Consider the following 21,456-nt stretch of genomic DNA (forward strand, 5'->3'; position numbering starts at 1 on the left):
CAACTTTCGACACTCGCGGGTTTTCTTAGCCGGACCGAGCCATTTTCACTGTCGGTGCTGACTTCTGTCCGGAGCGTGGTCGTGGTGCAGTGCTCCAAGGTCAGTGAGGATGCGCGCAGAATTATTTTTTTGCGCATGCAATGTAACTGCGTGGCAAATGATTTCAATATGCAACAGTACCACGACGAAGACGTCGTAGTCGTAACCGATGACATTTGCTTGGTTATTGACCTAAGCTTACGCTTTCATATTACCACCAGTTGGCAAATCAAAGAGGGAGAAAAGGACCTTGACATTCTCTCATATATCAACGAGGGCAGTGGTAGCCAAGGAGGAGCACTAGGAACGGGACGATAGTCCGAAAGCTTGCGTAGGTCACCGTTGTTTGAAGGGAATAGAAAAGCTGAATATAAGCTCTAACTTAGTAGACTAAACCGTCGTATTGAGCCGTGGAAAATTAAAGGGACGAGGGATTTGTACAAACCCAAGAAAGCCTTATACATGCCCAAATCGGTTGTGGTTATTCATGTTATTTTTTTTTATTTTTGAAGATGTACGCACTACTCTTTTAAATGCGTAAGCATTTCTATGCTCAACCAACGAGAAAATCCCCTCCGTCCGTCCGTCCCGTAAGACGATAGCTTTTCGAGCGAATTCATCTTCGTGCTGCCTCTCGCTCAAACGCGAACTAAGCGGAGTGAACAAAGCGCTCACGAAGCTATCAGCGTTCGCCGTGCACTTTGCCCCCATCGCAGATCGCTTTCATGATAGGGACCCGCGCGGTGTTGCAGATGGGTCGCAAGCCCCAAGGGTAGCGTTGGCCTGGCGGCCTGGGGCACAACTGGAAGCATTCGAAGGTCCGAGCAAAGCATGAGTCGACTGCTAACAGAACAACTTGTTTATTCTAGCATCGCAAAAGAGCGGCCGGTCAGGTCGACCGAAGTGGAGAGACGGGAGAGCACGTTACTCAACAGAAGAAATCGGAGCCTCTCTCTTGGCGTCCGGGAGCAGCTGCTTTTATACTCTTGGAGTCGAGGGCAAGAAGGAACGCCTCGTCACAGGCGCACGTGACGGCGCCACGGACACGCTGAGAGACACGCTGAGAGACATGTTGAGACGAGTGTAGTGACGCATCCGCCGAGCCGGCGCCGATCAGACCTCCTCGCTTCACACTTGGGGGGCTCCTCTCCCCGGCTGCCGCGCTTTGACAAGCGTGGGCACCACCATGCACACACACACACACGCACGCACACACGAATACACGTGGCATCGAAACATGCCTGGACGCGCTTGGCGGGGAGGCGTCGCGGCAGCGCTGAACGGGCCAAAATGTCCGCCGCTTTGAATGAAGCCCCGGCGTCCGTTGCATCCGCGCCGGCTATACCGCGCGTCGTAGGCGAAACGTAACAGACCGCCCCGCCGGGGGAAGGAGATCCCGATGGTCAGGGGACTGCATCCGCTGTCCGGAGGGATGTCGCTCGATGATGCTCATAACCGAAGTCGGTCGTCCCTCGGCGTTTCTTGAGCGCAGCGCACCGAGAAGGTCTCGTTCTCATGTTCAGGTTCAGACAGGACACTGCAAAGTGACTTCGGGAGAGTTGCCATTTTTGTTCTCGTTCCCAGCAAGCGTTAGAACTACGCCGAAACTCAACCGCTTAGTCAGCAAGCACGACACAACCCTCACTAAGCCCTGCCAGGCTCTTTCCCCTTTGATACTACTGCCTAGTTCCTTACAGTAGTCTAGCAGCACCCAGAACACGTCCACCAATTGGAAAATTGCACTAGAAAGCACATCATGACATTGAAACACTAAACAAAAGCAATATGTTAAATATCCTGCCTCAGGAAGAAAAACATCAGTAACAGACAACTTTGAGGCTGATGTCTACGTTAGGGGCTTCGACTTAAGCCATCGGCGTTACCGTTGAGACTCCCCTTTTTGTAACGCACCTCAAAGGAATATTGTTGCAAAGCGAGGCTCCAGCGCAGGAGGCGGCCATTTTTGGGAGAGATGGTCTGCAGCCATTGGAGAGGGCAGTGATCCGTCTCAATGATAAACCTCGAGCCGGCTAGGTAGCATGACAATTTCTGAACGGCCCACACGAGACACGCACACTCTTTCTCGGTGGCGCTGTACGCCTGCTCACGACTGGTCAGCTTACGACTAGCATACAGGACGGGGTGTTCCACTTCTCCATTTTCCCGTTGGCACAGTACAACGCCCATGCCTCGCTCACTAGCATCGCACTGAACAACGAACCCTTTTGTGTAGTCTGGCGATCGTAGCACAGGCTGGCTTGTTAGGGCGCTCTTTAGGGCGCTAAAAGCTTTTTCTTTTGTCTCGTCCCAGACGACTGTTTGCGGCTCTGTTTTTCTTAGAGCATCCGTCAGGGGAGCCGCGATATCAGAGTACCTGGGGATGTACCTCTGATAGTAGCCGGCGACACCTAAGAACGACCGAATATCGGTCTTCGTGCGCGGTTGCGGGAAGTCTCGCACAGCGGCCACCTTTATTTCAGAGGGGCGGCGACAACCCCGTCCAATCACGTGACCGAGGTAGACAACCTCGGCCTGTGCTAACTGGCACTTGGGAGCCTTGACTGTCAAGCCCGCTTCGCGCAGGCGGGTTAGCACTGCCCGCAAGTGTGCCATATGCTCAGACCAGGATGCGGAGAATATCGCTACGTCGTCTAAATACGGTAAAGCGAATTCTTGCTGTCCCCGCAACACTTTATCCATGAGGCTTCAAAAACAGTATGGCGCGTTCTTCAAACCAAAACGCAAAACTTTAGGACGAAATGTCCCCATTGGTGGAATGAACACCGCATAACTACTAGCCTCTTCTGTAAGTGGAACCTGCCAATAACCCCTGACAAGATCTAGGGTGGAAATAAACTGAGCGCTACTAACTTTCTCAAGGCGCTCCTCGATGTTAGGGATCGGATAAATTTGATCCTTAGTGATGGAATTAAGCCTGTGGTAGTCGACGCAAGGACGAGGTTCCTTGCCCGGTACCTCAACTAAAATCAAAGGGGAGGTATAATCACTCTCACCCGCCTCAATAACACCGAGCTGTAGCATTTTCTTTACCTCAGCCTCCATAATATCGTGCTGGCGGGGTGACACCCGGTACGCCTTGGATCGTACTGGCTCTGGGGAGGTAAGTTCTATATCATGAGTAAGGACAGAAGTCCTACCAGGCCTCTCAGGGAACTGACCTTGAAACTCTTGTAAGAGCTGGTGTAGTTCGGTTTTCTGCTCAGGCGACAGCGGTGCTTTACTGATTAAGTCACTAATGACTTCATCGGTGTCTTCCCTGTTCGTCACTGAGCCTAGTCCCGGAAGCTCGACCAGAAGCTCTTCGGGAACGTTTACCATCATACACACCACTGCTTCCCGTTGCTTATAGGGTTTGAGCAGATTACAGTGGTAAACTTGCTGTGCTTTCCGTTTTCCTGGCAGACTCACCACGTCGTTAACGTCCGACAGTTTTTGAACAATCCGTGCTGGGCCCTCCCACTGCACGTCGAGTTTGTTTTTTAGCGATGTGCGCAATATCATGACCTCAACGCCCAGCTCAAAACGACGGGCCCTGGCTGTCCGATCATAATAAACATTGGCCCTCTGCTGGGCCTTTGCCATTGCTTCACCTGACAACTGCTGTGCCCTTCTTAAGCGTTCGAGAAGCCTAAGCACGTACTCCACCACGACTGGGTCGTCGCCCCTGCCTTCCCACGATTCTCGAAGCATGCGAAGCGGAGACCGCAGCGAGCGACCGTACACCAGCTCAGCTGGCGAAAACCCCGTAGCCGCATGCGGCGCGGTCCGTAATGCAAACATCACCCCAGGCAGACACAGCTCCCAGTCAGTTTGATGTTCAAAACACAATGCTCTCAACACGCGCTTCATGACGGAGTGGAGCTTCTCAACGGAATTCGACTGGGGGTGGTACACTGAGCTGTGTAACAGCTTTACCCCGCACCTTTCGAGAAAGGCTGTCGTCAAAGCGCTAGTAAACACTGTGCCCTGATCTGATTGGATTTCCGCAGGAAAACCAACTCGCGCAAATATGGACAGTAGTACATTGACTATCTCAACTGAGCTGAGTTCTTTAAGCGGCACTGCTTCAGGGAACTTTGTCGCAGGGCAGATCACAGTCAAAATGTGTATGTACCCCGTGGCTGTTACCGGCAGAGGTCCCACTGTATCAATAACGAGCCGTCTAAAAGGCTCCGTAATGATAGGTACTAACTTCAACGGCGCCCTCGATTTGTCCCCTGGTTTGCCCACCCGCTGACAGGTGTCTCATGTCTTCACAAAGTGGTCTGCGTCCCGAAAACACCCTGGCCAATAGTACTCTTGCAAGAGACGGTCCTTAGTTTTCTTAACTCCTAGGTGTCCGGACCACGAACCCCCATGCGACAAGCGCAACAGATCCTGAAGGTAGCACTGAGGCACGATCAGCTGATCGAACTCCACTCCCCTGCGGTCTATATACTTCCGGTACAGGACCCCACCTCTTTCCACAAAACGAGCATTTTTCTTGGCGATATCTTCCTTGACAATGCAGCGTAGGTTTTCTAGGCTGCCATCCTTTTTTTGCTCGGCTATCAAAGCCGACCGGCTGACTTTTAGCAACCTATCAAGTCCGTCTGACGTAGGCGCGATGAGCAAATCTGCAGATAGCTCTTCTAACTTTCCCGTGTCGGCCATTTCCTCTCCAGTATCTGGTGCCTTCAACGCTACAGGCTCAATTTTCTTCAGTTCGGACGTGCTCTGAATATCAGCTTGCTGCGCCTCCGACCCTTTCTCATTGTTCGACAACGTCGGCCCCGCAACTACCGCCTTTGCAGCGAGCTCCCGAACTCTCGATCTGGTTAAGGCCTGAACGCTAGCCTCACCAAACAAAAGCCCTTTCTCGCGCAGGAGGTGATCGGACCTGTTCGAGAATAGGTACGGGTACTAGGGGCGCAGCATAGATGACACTGCCGCCTCCGTCTCAAGTGCTCCGAAAGGTCCTTCAATAAGAACTTTTGCTACGGGCAGACACACGCTATGAGCTTCCACGGCTTGCTTGATCCATGCGCACTCGCCCGTGAACATATCGGGTTCTACGTAAGAGGGGTGAACTACATCCATTTTAGCTGCGGAATCGCGAAGCACTCGGCACTCTTTCCCGTTCACGAGGAGGTCTCGCATGTAAGGCTCGAGAAGCTTCATGTTCTCGTCAGTGCTGCATAATGACAAAAACACGACTTTTGTTTTTGTTTCTGGACACTGCGCCGAAAAGTGACCCGGCTTCTGACACGTATAACACACGCGCACTTGCCTCGTCTCGAACCGCTTTCTGCGTTCGGCTTCGGCTGCCGCCGTCTCCTTACGTTCGGTCGGACTGCTTTGACTCGCATCCGCACTACGTGTGTCCCCCCTTGCTCTCATGGGTGTGAACTTCGGCCTCTCAAACTTGGAGCCAAATTCACCCTTTTGACCGTCCTTAGCTCCGCGAGCCCGACGCGTCACAAACTCCTCGGCTAGCTCAGCGGCTCTAGCCACCGTACTAACGTCTGGCCTATCCAAGACCCAGTACCGCACGTTCTCAGGTTGCAACCGACTATAAAACTGTTCCAGCCCGAAACACTGCAGAACTTTCTCGTGGTCACCAAACGCTTTCTCTTCTTTGAGCCACTCCTGCATGTTTGACATAAGCCTGTAGGCAAACTCTGTATATGACTCACTTCTGCCTTTCTCATTTTCCCGAAACTTCCGACGGAACGCCTCCGCTGACAGCCTGTACTTTTTTAGCAGACTCGATTTCACTTTGTCGAAATCCTCTGCCTCCTCTCTCTCCAAGCGAGCGACTACGTCGGCCGCCTCGCCGGGTAACAAAGTGAGCAAGCGCTGTGGCCACGTTTCCCGAGAGAACCCCTGCTTCTCGCACGTTCGCTCAAAGTTAATCAGGAACAAACCAATGTCCTCTCCAAGCTTAAACGGCCGCATCAGGTCAGTCATTTTGAACAATACTCGTTCTCTTGCACCGTGTGCCTGACTTCCATTACGAGCGCGTTCCATCTCTACCTCGAGACGCTTCATTTCCAAAGCGTGGTCGCGCTCTTCTTTTTCTTTCTCTTTTTGTTCTTTTCGTTCGCGCTCCTGTTTCTCTTTTTGCTCTTTAAGTTCGCGCTCCTGTCTTTTTGCCGTCTCCCTCTCCTCAATGGTCTCAAGGCATTCCGACAGCTCGTCATCCTCAGCTTCCAACTCGAGAATAGCCCTTAGCAGTTCTGGTTTTCTGAGTTTGTCTGAGACATCCAGACCCAACTCTCTTGCAAGCTCCAGCAATTTCGGTTTGCGCAACGACTTCAAATCCATGGCTGCTCTGAATGCTGCTTTCTCTACTGCCTACTATTGTCTTGCCGCAAACTAACCCGGCAACAACGACAACCACAATTACCAGCTCTGTTTCTGACACTAACAAAAGCCTGGCAAAACTCAGAAGAAGAAAGTCCCGCACTCACCAAACCTCGCAGCCAAGTGTTCAACGCAGTCGTTCCGCTGCAGGCAACCAGTCATCACACAGGGCTCGTTGCACTGCTCCCGGATGGTCGTTGTGCTGCTCAGCATACAGTCAACCGCATATCTTCGCTGCTGGCCTCCGTTGTCGCGATCTCACCGCTGGCAGACAGTTGTTGCAGATGGGTCGCAAGCCCCAAGGGTAGCGTTGGCCTGGCGGCCTGGGGCACAACTGGAAGCATTCGAAGGTCCGAGCAAAGCATGAGTCGACTGCTAACAGAACAACTTGTTTATTCTAGCATCGCAAAAGAGCGGCCGGTCAGGTCGACCGAAGTGGAGAGACGGGAGAGCACGTTACTCAACAGAAGAAATCGGAGCCTCTCTCTTGTCGTCCGGGAGCAGCTGCTTTTATACTCTCGGAGTCGAGGGCAAGAAGGAACGCCTCGTCACAGGCGCACGTGACGGCGCCACGGACACGCTGAGAGACACGCTGAGAGACATGTTGAGACGAGTGTAGTGACGCATCCGCCGAGCCGGCGCCGCTCAGACCTCCTCGCTTCACACTTGGGGAGCTCCTCTCCCCGGCTGCCGCGCTTTGACAAGCGTGGGCACCACCATGCACGCACACACACACACACACACACACACACACGAATACACGTGGCATCGAAACATGCCTGGACGCGCTTGGCGGGGAGGCGTCGCGGCAGCGCTGAACGAGCCAAAATGTCCGGCGCTTTGAATGAGGCCCCGGCGTCCGTTGCATCCGCGCCGGCTATACAGCGCGTCGTAGGCGAAACGTAACAGCGGCCACGCCCTGCGCCGCCGCCGCCGCAGTACGCTTGATCCTTGTTCATAATGGTTCGACGCGGATGGATAAGGCGCTGAAGAACGGCTTATATTGACCGGAACGTCATCAGTGCACCTGGCGCCGCCACCTGCAGTGGTATTCTTGCGTAATCAAGTCATCTTGCGCCGGCGCCCTAAGCAGTTTGTGTCGCCGCAGCGCTGTCGTTATTACTGGTCGGATCAAGCTTCATAACATTGATAATGACACCGGGCTGCGTGGAGGAGAGCAAGTGGCACAGTGCTCATGCATTCTTAGACAACTCCCAGAGGAGTTTCTGCGTGACTTTCTTGTATTGCGAGTTTCTTTGTTCTTCGAACAATTTTTTTTTTATCTTACATTCGCCTTCACTGTGCCTGCCTTGTAGAGTCTACTTGGGCCTCCGACAAGCTGTAGCTTTCAGCTAAGGTGACCATCCATAACTATCTAGTAAATATAGTGAATTCAATTGAAAAAAAAAATGAATATTTGTGTTAATCTAAACCTGCCTCTTTTTTCTTTAAAGAACCCTTTAATGTAAGAATGATTACAAACATGCAACTTCTAAGAGGCATATTTCAAGAAACTGCATTACCGATCGATGAGCGACCACGGGGGAAAGAACCTTGTGGCGACACCCACAGGTAGCTGTGCAGGCTCTTTTGGAGGTGGAGAAGGCTCTCTCCAGAGGCTACCCTGGCCATGCGATGTCGATGGCGCTTCCAGGTCCACGATTTCACCTGGATTCGTTCCAGAACTTCGGTCACCAGGGGCAGGTTCCTGAAACAAGCCTAACTGTAGGTCGTGTTCGCGTTACCATGCAGACAAAAAAAAAAGAAAAGAAAGAAAAAACGCACACATGCGCGACAAAGAATAGAGTAAGTCAAAATGAACGGCAAGAATGGCGACGACTATTCGTGACCCCAATTCGAGATCAATATCGCCTCCCCCTTAAACTCTTCGTCGTAGGAACAATATTATATGTGGGAGAATACTCTTCATCGAGCTCTCCACTGTGGAAAAAGTGGATTCACAGACGGAGAGCAGCAGCCCCGAATGTATGTAATCTGAAGAAAACCTCTGGAAACTGTGGGCTTGCCAAATTGGAGTAACTGCCGAATGTCAACACTCATGAAAGGTTTCAGCTACGGTTGACATATACGGGTTGATCATGTTTAAGTTTTACGGATTTTAAAAAAAAATCATCTATTGCAGATAATTCTACTCCTTGACCTGGACTATTCCAAGAGATGGACATTACTGGTACGAGAAACGGAGACACATATTCAACTAATTAACAAGAATGCACTAATAAATTTCTAAATTAATTACTTTACGGCACATGTTGCAATTTACGAATTGTAGCCGGTGAACTTGCACGTATCCACTTGCAATGAACTTCCAGGATGACACCAGTTTCGAGATATTGTTACCCAAAGTGTGAAACGAAATACGAGCTCGTTTCAGTAACTTTCGTGCTTCAATGCATGAAAGGGCGTTTTGCAAACCAAGTAGGCGGAACAACAGTGCATCTTTACGGCTAGTTTGATGGCGCATATCTCCAAACTGGCGCCATTCTGGAAATTCATTTCAAATAGATACGCCTTGCAAACTGGCCGGTTAGAATTCGCAAATTACAATATCATAAGAAGCCAACAAACACTGACACAAAGGACAACATAGGGGAAATCACTTGTGCTTAATAAATGACATAAAGAAACGATAAATAAATGGAAATGAAAGTGGATGAAAAAACAACTTGCCGCAGGTAACGAACAATCCCACAACCTTCGCACTGACACCGAGGACAACATAGGGGAAGTTACTTGTGCTTAATAAATGAAATAAAGAAACGATAAATTAATGGAAATGAAAGTGGGTGTAGAAACAACTTGCCGCAGGAGCGGCACGATCCCAGAAACTTCGCATGCGAAGGTTGTGGGATCGTTCCTTACCTGCGGCAAGTTTTTGTTTTTTTTTAATTGATCGTTTCTTTATTTCATTTATAAAGCACAAGTAATTTAGCCTATGTTCTTCTTCATGTCAGTGCTTTTTGGCTTCTTATGGTGATTCATAAAAATCGGGCCCCTCGGTTAACCCCCGTTCTTCCCGCAAATTACAGTTCCCATAAAGTAATTCATTCAGAAGGTAATTAGTGAGTATTTCTTAATTGGTTGTATACGTATCTCACTTCTCGTGCAAGTAATCTCCGCCTGTCTGACTAATCCAGCTCAAGGGCTAGAATTAAGTTATCTGCAACAGGCTACCTTTAAAAATTCCGTAAAGCTTAAAAATAATCGCCCTGTACAGCTTTGGTGCCTTTAGGCAGCATGCGAGGGTTTGTTGATTTGTTGCCTTCCAACGAAAGGGTTTATCTACTACGTGACTCCTGTGGTAGGTGCTCTACAAGCACTGCCACGGTGGTGGCGTCGCTAGCACTCTCAGGATTAGTTCTAGTGCACTTGAGTAAATGGCCACGAAAATGAATGGGAGAACAGCACCGCGGTAGCTCAGTTGGTAAGGGCATCGCCCGCTAAATCCGAAGACGTGGGTTTGCATCCCACCTGCAGCCAGTTTTTTTTTTCATCCACTTTCATTTGCATCGATTTATCATTTATTAACTTCACTGAAAGCTACAAATGCTTAACCCCTATGCTTTCCTTAGTGTCACTATATGCTGGCTCGTTATGATCGTGGCTATACATCACAGATATATATATATATATATATATATATATATATATATATATATATATATATATATATATATATATATATTGTGGTAACATTGCGCAAATAGTTTGCAAGGAAGAAGTTGTAAACAAATGAAAAAAAGACAACCGAGAACTTCTTGTTTGCCGACTAAGTGCGCAATCCTAAACCAATGCTCTACCTGAAGTGTTAAAACAGCTGTCATTGCGCCCGTAAAGCCATTCTTGACAAAGGCCGGTCCCTGCTCGAAATATCGGTGGTATACTTCAACGTGAATTTCCTCAAATACCTTACAGTTGCCAGGAACACTTATCTATGAAATATATGTAGTGGGTACCCACTTCTGCCAAAATTTTAAAAAATCTGCACTCGCCACGTATCTAGACAGAACCATGTAATGTTGTTCGCCGGCGCCTGGATAACGTCAGATTATGTTTTATATTTCACCCAACTACACAATTACTTATTAATATTTAATCAGCTGTTCAATATTGAGAGCAAAAAAGGTCAGTGATAAAATTGGCGATCTCCCTGAAAAACTCCCGATGCTGCTTTCTGTCGCGCAATACGTGTTGCTTAATTGCTTCTTTTTTTTATTTTTAAGCCTAAAACAAAGCCCGCCAAACACGAGAAGTGCCACGCGACTAGTCACCCGGCACTTTTTTACGTGCGATATCTTTCGACAACGGTCATGCATGTTGCCACCAGAAAAAGGACGCTTATTATCCCGCGTCGAATGAGGAGAAGCGCGAAATGAAAGACGAAGAAATGGCCCAAGGGAAGTGCGTCCAAATTTCGGCGATACGTTCATTGTGTGGCTTGCAACCACTACACCAGGCTGAAAGACGCATGCGTCAGCTGAGCTGTTCCTGCAGTCATGTGACCACACCCTGCGGTTATCGTGACACGCGGAGGAGCCCCTGGAAACAAGCCCTATACTCCAAGAAGTCACGCTCCAGTTATTGCGAGTTATAAAAGAAGCCACTTTAGAAGAGGACATAGTGATTGTCTGGGCGTTCGGATAATTGTGGCACCATACTGTAGAGGTGGAATCGGCAGCTGTCTAGTTGAGCAAAATAAGCGAGACGCAATAATGTTTCTCAACTCTTCGTTAATTGGGTCGCGCTCTTGTCCACATTGCCCTGTAAAAAAAATAAGAATAAGAACAGTAATGCACCTCCCATAACTCTTGAACTCGCCTAGTTTAAGAGGAACGGAATACTTCTCAAAAGTGGGCCGTCGCAACAAACACAAGGTTAAAAATACTTCTCATAACACTTGGTGAATACATGAATTTATCGTTGAAATATTTAGAGGAGACAAACCAATATATACCGCAGTGAAAGCACTCAACAAATATACAGGGTGTTTCACTTAACTTGAGGCAAACATTAAAAATATGCAAATGCTACGTAGCTGGACAAAACCTAGGTAATGTTTTTTACCGTCGCTTTAAAATGCCGTGATTATATAATTTTAGATTCCGCCAATTGCGTATATTTACACAATTTTTACCCAATTACCCAATTATTTATATAACTTCTCAATTGTTATAGTTAGTTGAAAAGTGTCAACGAGAAAATGGTAGAGCAACATGAAAAGCTCCCGTAAAGTTTTCTGTTGCTCAATACGTGCTATTTAAAAGTGATTTTACGAGCGTGAAAGAATCCCGCGCCTACACACAAAGTGAGTCGAGCGGACAGTTGCGCGGCCAGTCACGAGGCAAACATTGTCTTGGCTCCGTACAGCTACGTGGCGTTTGCATATTTTCAAATCTTGGTGCACGACCGTGGCGACATCGTGTATGTTTGAGAACGCCGAAATTCTACAAAGTCACCGTGATTCATGCAAGTGGCGCAAGCTGCCACTTGTTTTGACGGAACTGCTCTGTGGTAGGACGCACCCCGCGATACAGAGCCCCGATCTTGTAGCGATGCCTTCCGTTCGACCTCCTGCCTCTCCTATCGTCCACCATTCATGATCGGCTGATCCCATTATTAGTGCGGACGGAGGGTCGCTCTGGTCTTTGACGAAGTGCGAAAAGGAAGAGCATCGAAAAAGGCCTCGCTACAAAATCGCGGCCCTGGGGTCAATGCAGAAAAGCGTCCCTCCGGCGATTGGCACTGCCGAGGCCGCGCATCGCCCACTACTGCGCCTCTAGGAGACGCACGAAAGACAGCCCTTGCCTCAAAACCAAAGGCTACATAATGAAAACAGAAGGCGTTCCTTACGTGGCTGCTATCCTGAAAAAAAACCCAACAACCTTCGCATTACCTTTTGTGTTGTTGCATTTGCCAGTGTGCAACCGGTAATACCCACTTCCAGAAGTAAGTTGTAGGTATAGTTGCAAGGACCGAGTTGGGCGCGACGCTACTACTAGGACACACCGCAAACGGCAGCCGGAAAAGTGGCTTGTGCTTGAGCTTCCGCGTAACAGAGTTATGTTTTCTCGTGTATTCAAATTACAGTCCGACGCTATCGTGTATGTAAGTTGTGTATAAGTCGTCCTTTACGAGTTTTCTGGCTAACTTTGAGAAATTATTTCAGTAGCGCCTCTGCGCCACGCGCAGGATCTGCGCGGTTCGGGATGAGTTTTCTCTAACGGACAACGCCGCCGACGCCGACAGCGAATTTTCAGCGACACGGGGCCCTTACCGCTATCACGCTAAAATCGCGGCCCAGGCGTCAAGGCACAAAAGCGTCCCACAAGAGCATCCCAGGGTGCGCGGAGGCCACGCATCGTCCACTATTGCGCGTCTAGGAGAGGCATGAAAGACAGTCGTTACTTCAAATGCAGAGGTAACATAATAATAAAATAAAGCCAACTCACGTGGCCGCTATCCTGAAAAACAGACCAACAACGTTCGCATCAACTATTGCTTTCCTGGATTTGCCAGTGTGCAGCCTACTCAGGCACGTACACAGGATTTCTTTTTTCGGGGGAAGCCCAACCCAAGGTAACTTTTCTATGCAAATTAGGGGGGGGAAGTACCTTTACTAGTACAAATCTGAATAATGCCCACCATTCGCCATAAAGGCGCGTAAACCCGCAAAATAGAATTGAAATAAGGTGTTCCTCACAGGTACGCCTGTGTATTACACCGCTCCATTACTTGGCAAACAAGGAACCTCATCAAATGGACTCGCGCATGACAGAAGCGCCGGAAGAACACTGCCAAGAACAACTAAACAAGCGAAAGTGTAAAATAAAGATTTGTGTTAGTGTTTTTTGAATTAGCTCTGGAAGAATTATAGAGCTATGCCCCATGCCCCACTCGATGGTGAATAACCCTATGCACTCGACCTCCTTAGTAGCACCTAAAGGCTGCGAAATCGCAGCGTAGGCGTCAAGGCACAAAAGCGTCCCACAGCCGGGTCGCACCGCGGAGGCCGCGCATCGTCCACTATTGCGCATCGTCCATTATTGCGCGTCTAGGATAGGCACGAAAGGCAGTCCTCGCTTCAAGAGCAATGGCTACATAATAAAGAAAGACTACTTATGGGACTGCCATCCTGAAAAACAAACCAACGACCTTGGCAGCAAATATTGCTTGGTTGGATTCGTCAGTGTGCAGCCGATAATTCGTACTTTCTAAAAAGCAGGGAAGTGGCGGCGAAGAATCTCATTCGCCCCTCATTCCCCAGAACCCCTCTCAACGGCCCAGGTGTGGTTAACGGCCCAGGTGTCGCTCAGCGGTTAATACCCCTATGCCACTGACCTCCTTAGTACCCCTTAGAAATTGTTTGAATTTACCCATAAGAGCTCGCACGTTCGTTTCTTACTGTATGGGCACCTCGCGTACATTGCATACTTAATAAGTATGCGTGTGTGGCGTCGGTTTAAAAACTTCAGTGACGAATGCCGTACTGTGTCGTCTCGCAATACATGGTCGTGTAAAATAAAAAAAAATGCCGCAGTGTCGCCCAAAAGGCGCAGCATCGATTTCGTTAGCCAATTGGTGTATAGGTATACGAAGTAAGCATATTAGTTTTATCGCCTGTATATAGTTATAAACATAAGCATACTAACTAAATTAACAAGCATGGTCTCACGCGCGCACAAGCAGACATGAACACATCTCACTCGATGACCGCTGTAACATGCTGTCAAAGCGCTGGAGTTATGAGGCGCGACAGCAGCAGCGAGCGAATCGACGTATGTGCTGCCTCTCGCTTCAACGCGAACTAAGCCGTGAAAACACAGCGCACGGCGAACTGTCTGCTCGTCACGGATGGCTTTCAAGATTCAGCGGCTCGGGCGGGCGCGTGGCCATCCGGGCCGCCCGGAATAGAACAAGCCCCTCCCCCTTCCCCCTCCATACTCTGCCCCCGGAGCCTAGCGCGACGGAAGACGGCACGCTTCCTCCCCGCTTTCCTCCGTTGCGTGAGCGAGACTGAGCCGCGATCGCCAGCTCACCCTTGCACGCTTTCACTCGCACATAGAGCAAACGGCGCGCGGCGACGATTTTGTCGCTCATGGACTTTATACGGTTCCTCGCGGCGACAACAACGGCAGAAATGCGCCTGGAGTGTCCACAGAATTCTTATCGCAATAAAACTACCTACCTTATATAAAGAAGTAGGTTCAGCATGCACAATGTTGACATATGAAACGCCAACACAAGTAAACAATAGAAGTAAACAAAGTAAGAGCTTATGTATGGCGCTGTCCAAAGTCGTGTGCGTATGGCACCAATTCGGTTGCAGTTTATAAGCGACAAGAGGGCTGACTCGGCGCATGCATTTGGCGCCTATAGTTTCAGCTCGATCAGCAGAATTTTCATTAACTAAGCGTTCGAGTTGTGCTGCTTTGTTTCTTCGAGCTTCACTCCGCTATGATTTTCCCATCCTTATCACTTTTGTGCTGATGCTGCTATATGTGATCAATTATTGGTTACTTGGAGGCTCATGTTAGACTCGGGCGAAATCGATGTGCAGCAGCACTGACTGGGGCAAAGGCAAAGGTGGTGCTCCATGTGTAAAAAGTGTGTATATGTATACAACGGACTGCGTCGCTTCAACATACCGGCGGTTATTTTCACGACCGGACGAAGTGTGAACCGTCGCTTACGCGAGCACCGTGCACAGATGCAACAGGCTTGATCTGGTCGTTTTGTGAACAACTGTAAAATACAGTAGTGCAACCCGAGTTTCGCAACGCGAATTTAACAGAGGCAGACTAAATAGAACAATTATTCCTTCTGTATCCGTCAGTTACCCTTCCACAATACCAAATGCGCCTCTCTGACTGCGAGAAGAAATTTGGTAAGCCAAAAAAAAAACGAGACCTACGAAAAACAAGTGGCGACGCCGCCTTGAAATTCCCGCACCAGTTCACGGTGGCGTCATAGATTTTGATAGTGTGTGCTAGAGTGCAGTTAATTCTTTAATGATAAATATCGTCTACATTAAATTTTAAAGGAGCCAGAGATTGAATACGGTCAGTTTCGCGAAGTTTTACTGAGCCAACGTGGTCCAGGTACGAAAAAAAAAAGCGTTGAAATCTGTGACATCATATTGACATACCGGAGTTTCTGCGCGAGATTACGAAAAATGACACTTTTAGCTTCATTTTCTCTTCTAATAATTGACGTATTATCGCGAAATTGTTGACAACAAAGCTGTCAAAGAAAACTGTATCAGTCTAAACTGATTGATTTTGTCTTAGAATCCCTTTTATCAGAAATCTAGAAAATCGTGCTCAAGGCGATCGCATCCAAAAGCAACCCGACAGATGCCGTCATCACTCCTTAAGAGGAAGCTTTAGCTCGGGCCCAACTCCGACGCGGCCAATTCAAATACATGTAAAACGCAAAAACGTTTTTATGAGATAACCCCTGGACCGATTTTGATGAAATTTGTCGCATTTGAAAGAGAAAGTTAAATTCTAGTGACTGTTGGAAGCGGAATTTCGATTTAGGGCTTGAATTTTCTTAAAACGATTTTCAAATATTTGACCATTTGAAAAAAATAGAAGCACGAAGTTTATAAATTCATAGCTCTGCATCAAGAACCGATATCGCGGTTCTGTAAGCGGCATCCATTAGATCATTCAAAGCGGACAAATTCAATATGTCATTTTACATCTTACGTGAATTTGTTACGTTGGTTACGACGGTTTTGCAAAAGTTGTATTTCTCTATGATTAAATTTTTTTTTATATTCATGTGTAACATATAAATTTTGTCCGCTTTAGAGATACTATTAGATGCAATTCACAGAATTGTATTATCATTTTTAGTGGTTAAGTTACAGAGTTGTAAACTTGATAGTTTCGTTTCTTGAAAATTTTCGATTTTTGCCAATTTTTAATAAAAAATTGACAATCTAAATCAAAAGTTCAAAACCAACAGTCACTAGATTTTAAGTTTGTCTTTTAAATGCAACAAACCTTGTCAAATTTGGTGCAGTGGTTGCCGAGAAAAACGAATTCTCCTTTTACATGTATTTAGATAGGAGCACTTGAGCTAAAGCTTCCTCTTAAAACTGCATCTCACTCGAATTTGACTGTTTCAGGCACTTTGAGTGTTACCTATTTATTTTATTACATGCTGTACTCCGGATGTCGCGTTGTGTTGTTCGTGCAGTATTATCTCAAGCTGTAGAAGCAAAAGTATTGTATATTGTGGCGCACACCCGTTCGTATAACGCATATAACACGTCATGTGGGGAACACAACCAATCTTCTCAGCCTTGGCATTACTCAGCACTATGCCGCATGACGCGGTAGCAGCATTCGGATAGAAGATGAAAAAGGGCAGGAGCCTGGGGAGGGCAGAAAAGGAGAACGACGTTGGAATACATGTAGGCAATATGGACGCCAGTTCCACAGCAAAGCTTTACGTCATTTGTGTCCATTTACTAGGAATGGTACATTATTCTGGCGCAGCTGGAAATCGACTCCAACATGTCATTGACATTTTTTCTTGAGGAGACCTCCACTGAGAAGATAATCTTTTCGAGATGCCAAGCTGAAGATGAACCAATGGTGGAACTACCTCGTGAACTCAACTCTGTAAAGCTTCTGAACCTAGTTTTGGAGAACGGTCCCGTGGAAACTGCTGAGCTACGTCGGAAGGGTGCTGTGAAACATGCCTCTGGCGACCTTCAACGAACTAGTTCTTCAACCGATGCGCCGAAAGGACTGAGTATCACGGTCTTCGACGGATGAGGTGAGCCTCGTTTTGAAAGCTCTTCAGATGCAGGAGGAACAGATTGTGCAACAGAACAAACTGGTAACGTCGCTTATAAGTTCTCTAAATACTGAGAAGCCGGCAACACGACGTTCGACAACATGTCTTCAAGTCCGGAAAGTTGGCTCAAATTCTATGAATGTGCAGCTGGGAAGAGCAAGTGGCACTCTGATGAGGACAAGATTACTAACATCCGTAGTTTTTCCTGCTGTGGGCTCATACCACTTGCACGCAAGTGGTATGAGCCCACTTGCACATTATTGAAGGTGACACTTGGAACCAATGGAAGGAAAATTTTTTGAAGGCATTCCGAGGCAACCCAGTACGCAGATGAGACACTGCGCTTAATTTGAAATTCAAGGAGGGCTCGCTCGTCGAGTATTTCTTGGAGAAATGCCGCCATTTATAGCTGGCCGAGCCTATGCTTCCATCTTCTGCTGTAATAGCCCTATAAACACAAGGACTGTACGCTAAGTCCTGAAGCAACGGCAGATACGATCACCTAAAGCTATAGGCGTTCTCCTGGAGTGCCTTCAGGATATACCATTTACTCAAGAAAAAATAACTACTAAGTCAAGAAGTCAGTTGAATTGGACCGACGCGGATTGGTCAAGCCGTAATCAGGGAGAACCGAGCCACCTTGCAAGAACTTGGTTGGCGCGCTCCCAGAGGTCGGGTGAATAATGTGAACAACGACGTTCAAAAGTTTCCGAAGAACAGAAACTGATAAACAAGGCTGATCAGTCCGACCCCATGACCACAATTAAGACTGTTTATTTAACTTGCTCTAGCCTACTTCAAGTTCCCGTCAAGGTGGGAAACAAGCGTATGATGGCTTTGGTTGACAGTGGTGTTTCTGTGTCTCAAATAAATGCCACGCTGGTGGATGCAAGTCGCCTGCGTAGTGGAAGAGTTCTACGGGTTCAAGATGACGATGGAAAAGTTACACTGCATAATCAGTGAACCCCAGGAAACATTGAGTTCCAAGGTCATAACATAAAGAGTGAAGTATTGGTGACATAGGGTGTGACGTACGAGTTTCTGCCATCAAGACCAGATATAAAGAAACTCAAAACCAACGTATGTTGGGACGATGCAGTTTTAGTGGAAGGACGGCCAAAGAGCGAGACACAGGAGAAATAATAGACAAGATAACCTACAGGTTGTCAAGTTCGCGGAGGATATTGCAACGACCTACCCTAAATTTGTATGCATAGAAAGCTGTGCACAAGCTACGAATTCACACAAGGTCCCTTTCGAACTAACTGACAAAACCGTCATCCACAAATCACCTTATAACATATCAAAAGAGCCAAATAAACTGTTGAAGAAAGAATTTCCGGAGGTGCTAGACGCCGACATAATCCGACCTTCGGTATCACCCCTTCGGCTCTCCCATAACTATTGCACCGAAGTAAGACGCAACTTTCAGACTGTGCACAGAGTGCAGGGTTCTCAATTGTTAGACAGAACTCATACTATTTCCCATGCCGAAGAAACACGATTATATATGAGGCAGCTGGTTGCCGACATTTTTCACATGTGCAAAGGTTCCTGGCAGATCCCGCTAACCGAAGAAACAGAAAAAGAGTACGCTGATTTTATCACGTCTTTCGATCTGTACGAGTATAACCAGCTTCATTTCGGCTGGAAGAACTCGCCAGCATGGTTTCTGAGCATAATGAACGAAGTCTTGAATCCTTTCCTAGGTGTCTTTTGTAACGTGCACATAGACGATATTATCTTCTCCAAAACAGAGGTTAAGCATCAGGAACACCTGTCTCAGGTGTTTGACGTAATTGTTGGAGAGAAGTAATTATTTATGGAAAATAAGGCATCCACTCAATCATAGCAATCACAACAAAGGAAACCCGTACGGGTTCTTCCAAAGAAAGGCGTCGCAGTTGAAGGAAAATTTGTCCTGGTCCGGGACTCGAACCCCGGACCACCGCCTTTCCGGGCTGCCGTTCTACCATCTGAGCTAACCAGGCGGCTCCCAGATGGCAGGGCGAAGTCGAATTTGTCAACAACTGGAAGCAAAGGCAAATGTTTGACGATATAGTTCTGCGGAAGCCCGCTAGGTGGAGAGAAGTAATTAAGGGAAAATGAGACATCCACCCAATAGTAGCAATTGCTACAAAGGAAACCCATACGTCAAACACTTGCCTTTGCTTTCGTTTCGCAGTTCGTGGCGTGCATCCATGTGATCACAATGTCTTTTTTTCTCATATTTCATGGGCTTCCTTATGATGCAGAAAAATTATTCCGTAATAGGTTGGTCATTCCATGCTGAACGTACCAGAGGTGGCGCTCGACCATCACCAATATTCGATAAAATAAATCCTGGTTAACAACAGTACTTGAAGAGTGGTTTGTCCGGGAAATCTTGCCCGAAAAAGAAAAGATATAAAAACATGCGACTCCATGAGCGTCATTTTAACTTCAGACTCGAGGGCCGAACTTGGTGCTAGAGAAAAATGCGCATGCGTGCAGGCGCATTTTTCAAGACAAGGGGTGAGCCGGTAGAAGGGTAGGAGGGCCGTTTCGCCACGCGCTCGCGCACCCCGCAATATTTTGTGGGCGAGTGCGTGTGTAGCATACAGCTTAAATGGTTGCAACTTCAATGCATTGTGTAGACGGCAAGCGTTCTAGGCGACTGTGGATGCTCATTGCAGCGGCATCCAATCTATATACGAAATAGTAATTGTAATTGCTTCTGCACTAACTGCAAATACAAGGTGTGTCTGCGTCCCAAAAAGCCAGATGACAGAATAACACGCAATACGATAACCTTCACGGCAATCCACCACCACGCAGAACGAGAGTGCAGGAGGGCGAAGCCACCATCAAATTTGTCTGCTTCTCGCCGAACCCTACGACATGTACTTCGGCGCCCCGACAAGCTCGTCAAGCAATGCTACAAGAAATTTCATGGTTTTCTGGACCCAAAAAAAGCCTCTCCAGAATAAGGCAGGTTGTACGGAACCTTGAGGCACTTGCGCAACAATTGTAACCTTCCGTATCCGTGGCCCTAAAGCAAGGGCGACGTTAAGTGAAAGCCGCCAACGATTACTGTCAATTACTCGTAAGCGCCGCTTTATGACGATCGTCTTGGTTTGCCGTTCACTATGCATAAGCTCGACGCTAAGATTTCTACCTCCCGACGCTCGTTCGTTCCAGGGCGTTATGGCCCCACCTACTCTGCTCTATGTCAACTCAGCCATGAAGCGTGAAAAGTTCTGTAGTTCTGCAATTCCACGGGAGATACGGTGGTCGTTCCGGACAACTGGAAGTGCCGCCGCATAGTGACCCTTTTTAAACCAGGCAAGTGCTTATACAAGCCTTCTTCCCCGAGGTCAATCCCTCCAGCCATCTGCATCGGCAAATAGAACACATAAACTAAACAAGACTGAAATGTATCTCGGAAAAAGTGTTACCTTACCAGGTTTTATGAACGGATTCCGCAGATGCCAGTCTTTCATATATAGAAAGGGTCATCGACCTAGTTTCATCATTAGAACAGGAAAGACGACGTCGTTGACTAGTGGGCGCAATTTTCTTGGAAATAAAAAGCGCTTAAGGTAACGTCCTTCCTGAGGTTGTTCTTGATGCACCTGAAGATTTTTGTATTTATGGCTGATTGTACGCGTCGATCCTTTACCGCCTTATGAAGGGAGCATTTTTTATCGGTGGCAGACAGTGACATGGGCAGACAAGACGTTGACCATGGCGTTCCACATTGTTGTGGGCCTCGGTCTCTAATGGTTCAACGTTGCGCTCATTGGCCTCGGAGCTGAGCTCCCTGGCATTATAAAATATACGCATACGAAGACGATATACACATATGGGAATCTTCGGTAACGCGTCCGAAAATGCCGGCAAGAGACTGAAACATGCCACAATCATAATATCAAAGTACTTGCGACGTCAAGGCCTGCAACTATCGACAGCGAAATGTGCTGTACCTGCTTTCACAAAGAAATCAATAATGTCATAACTGATCTTCAGTGACCGAGCAGTGATCCCTTTTGTAAGGCACTGTAAACACTAAGCTGTCTTCGTTGACCGCAGCCTACCTTGCTCGAAGCATGCCATTGTACCGCGGATAAAGCTTTCCAGTTTTGTACACGTTCTTCGGGTTGTACGTGGACTGAGATGGGACCCCTCATAGTCTTCTGCAGCCATGCCGGGCGCTGTTTATGCACTGTCTGCTCTACA

General features: G+C 47.7%; 1 protein-coding gene across 3 annotated transcripts in view; it reads right to left on the reverse strand.

Annotated features, from left to right (window-relative positions):
- LOC142570355 (uncharacterized) overlaps nt 1-21,456 on the reverse strand; it is a 48,402-nt gene that overhangs the window by 17,188 nt on the left and 9,758 nt on the right. For 2 of the 3 annotated variants that reach the window (XM_075678759.1, XM_075678746.1), the window contains exon 5: nt 7,929-8,128. In XM_075678759.1, the coding sequence (XP_075534874.1) occupies nt 7,929-8,128 (200 nt within the window). The remainder of the gene's footprint in view (nt 1-7,928; nt 8,129-21,456) is intronic. The other variant, XM_075678752.1, reaches the window with a different exon arrangement.

Source organism: Dermacentor variabilis, chromosome 1, assembly GCF_050947875.1.
Source record: "Dermacentor variabilis isolate Ectoservices chromosome 1, ASM5094787v1, whole genome shotgun sequence".
In the NCBI taxonomy this organism is placed as follows: Eukaryota; Metazoa; Arthropoda; class Arachnida; order Ixodida; family Ixodidae; genus Dermacentor; species Dermacentor variabilis.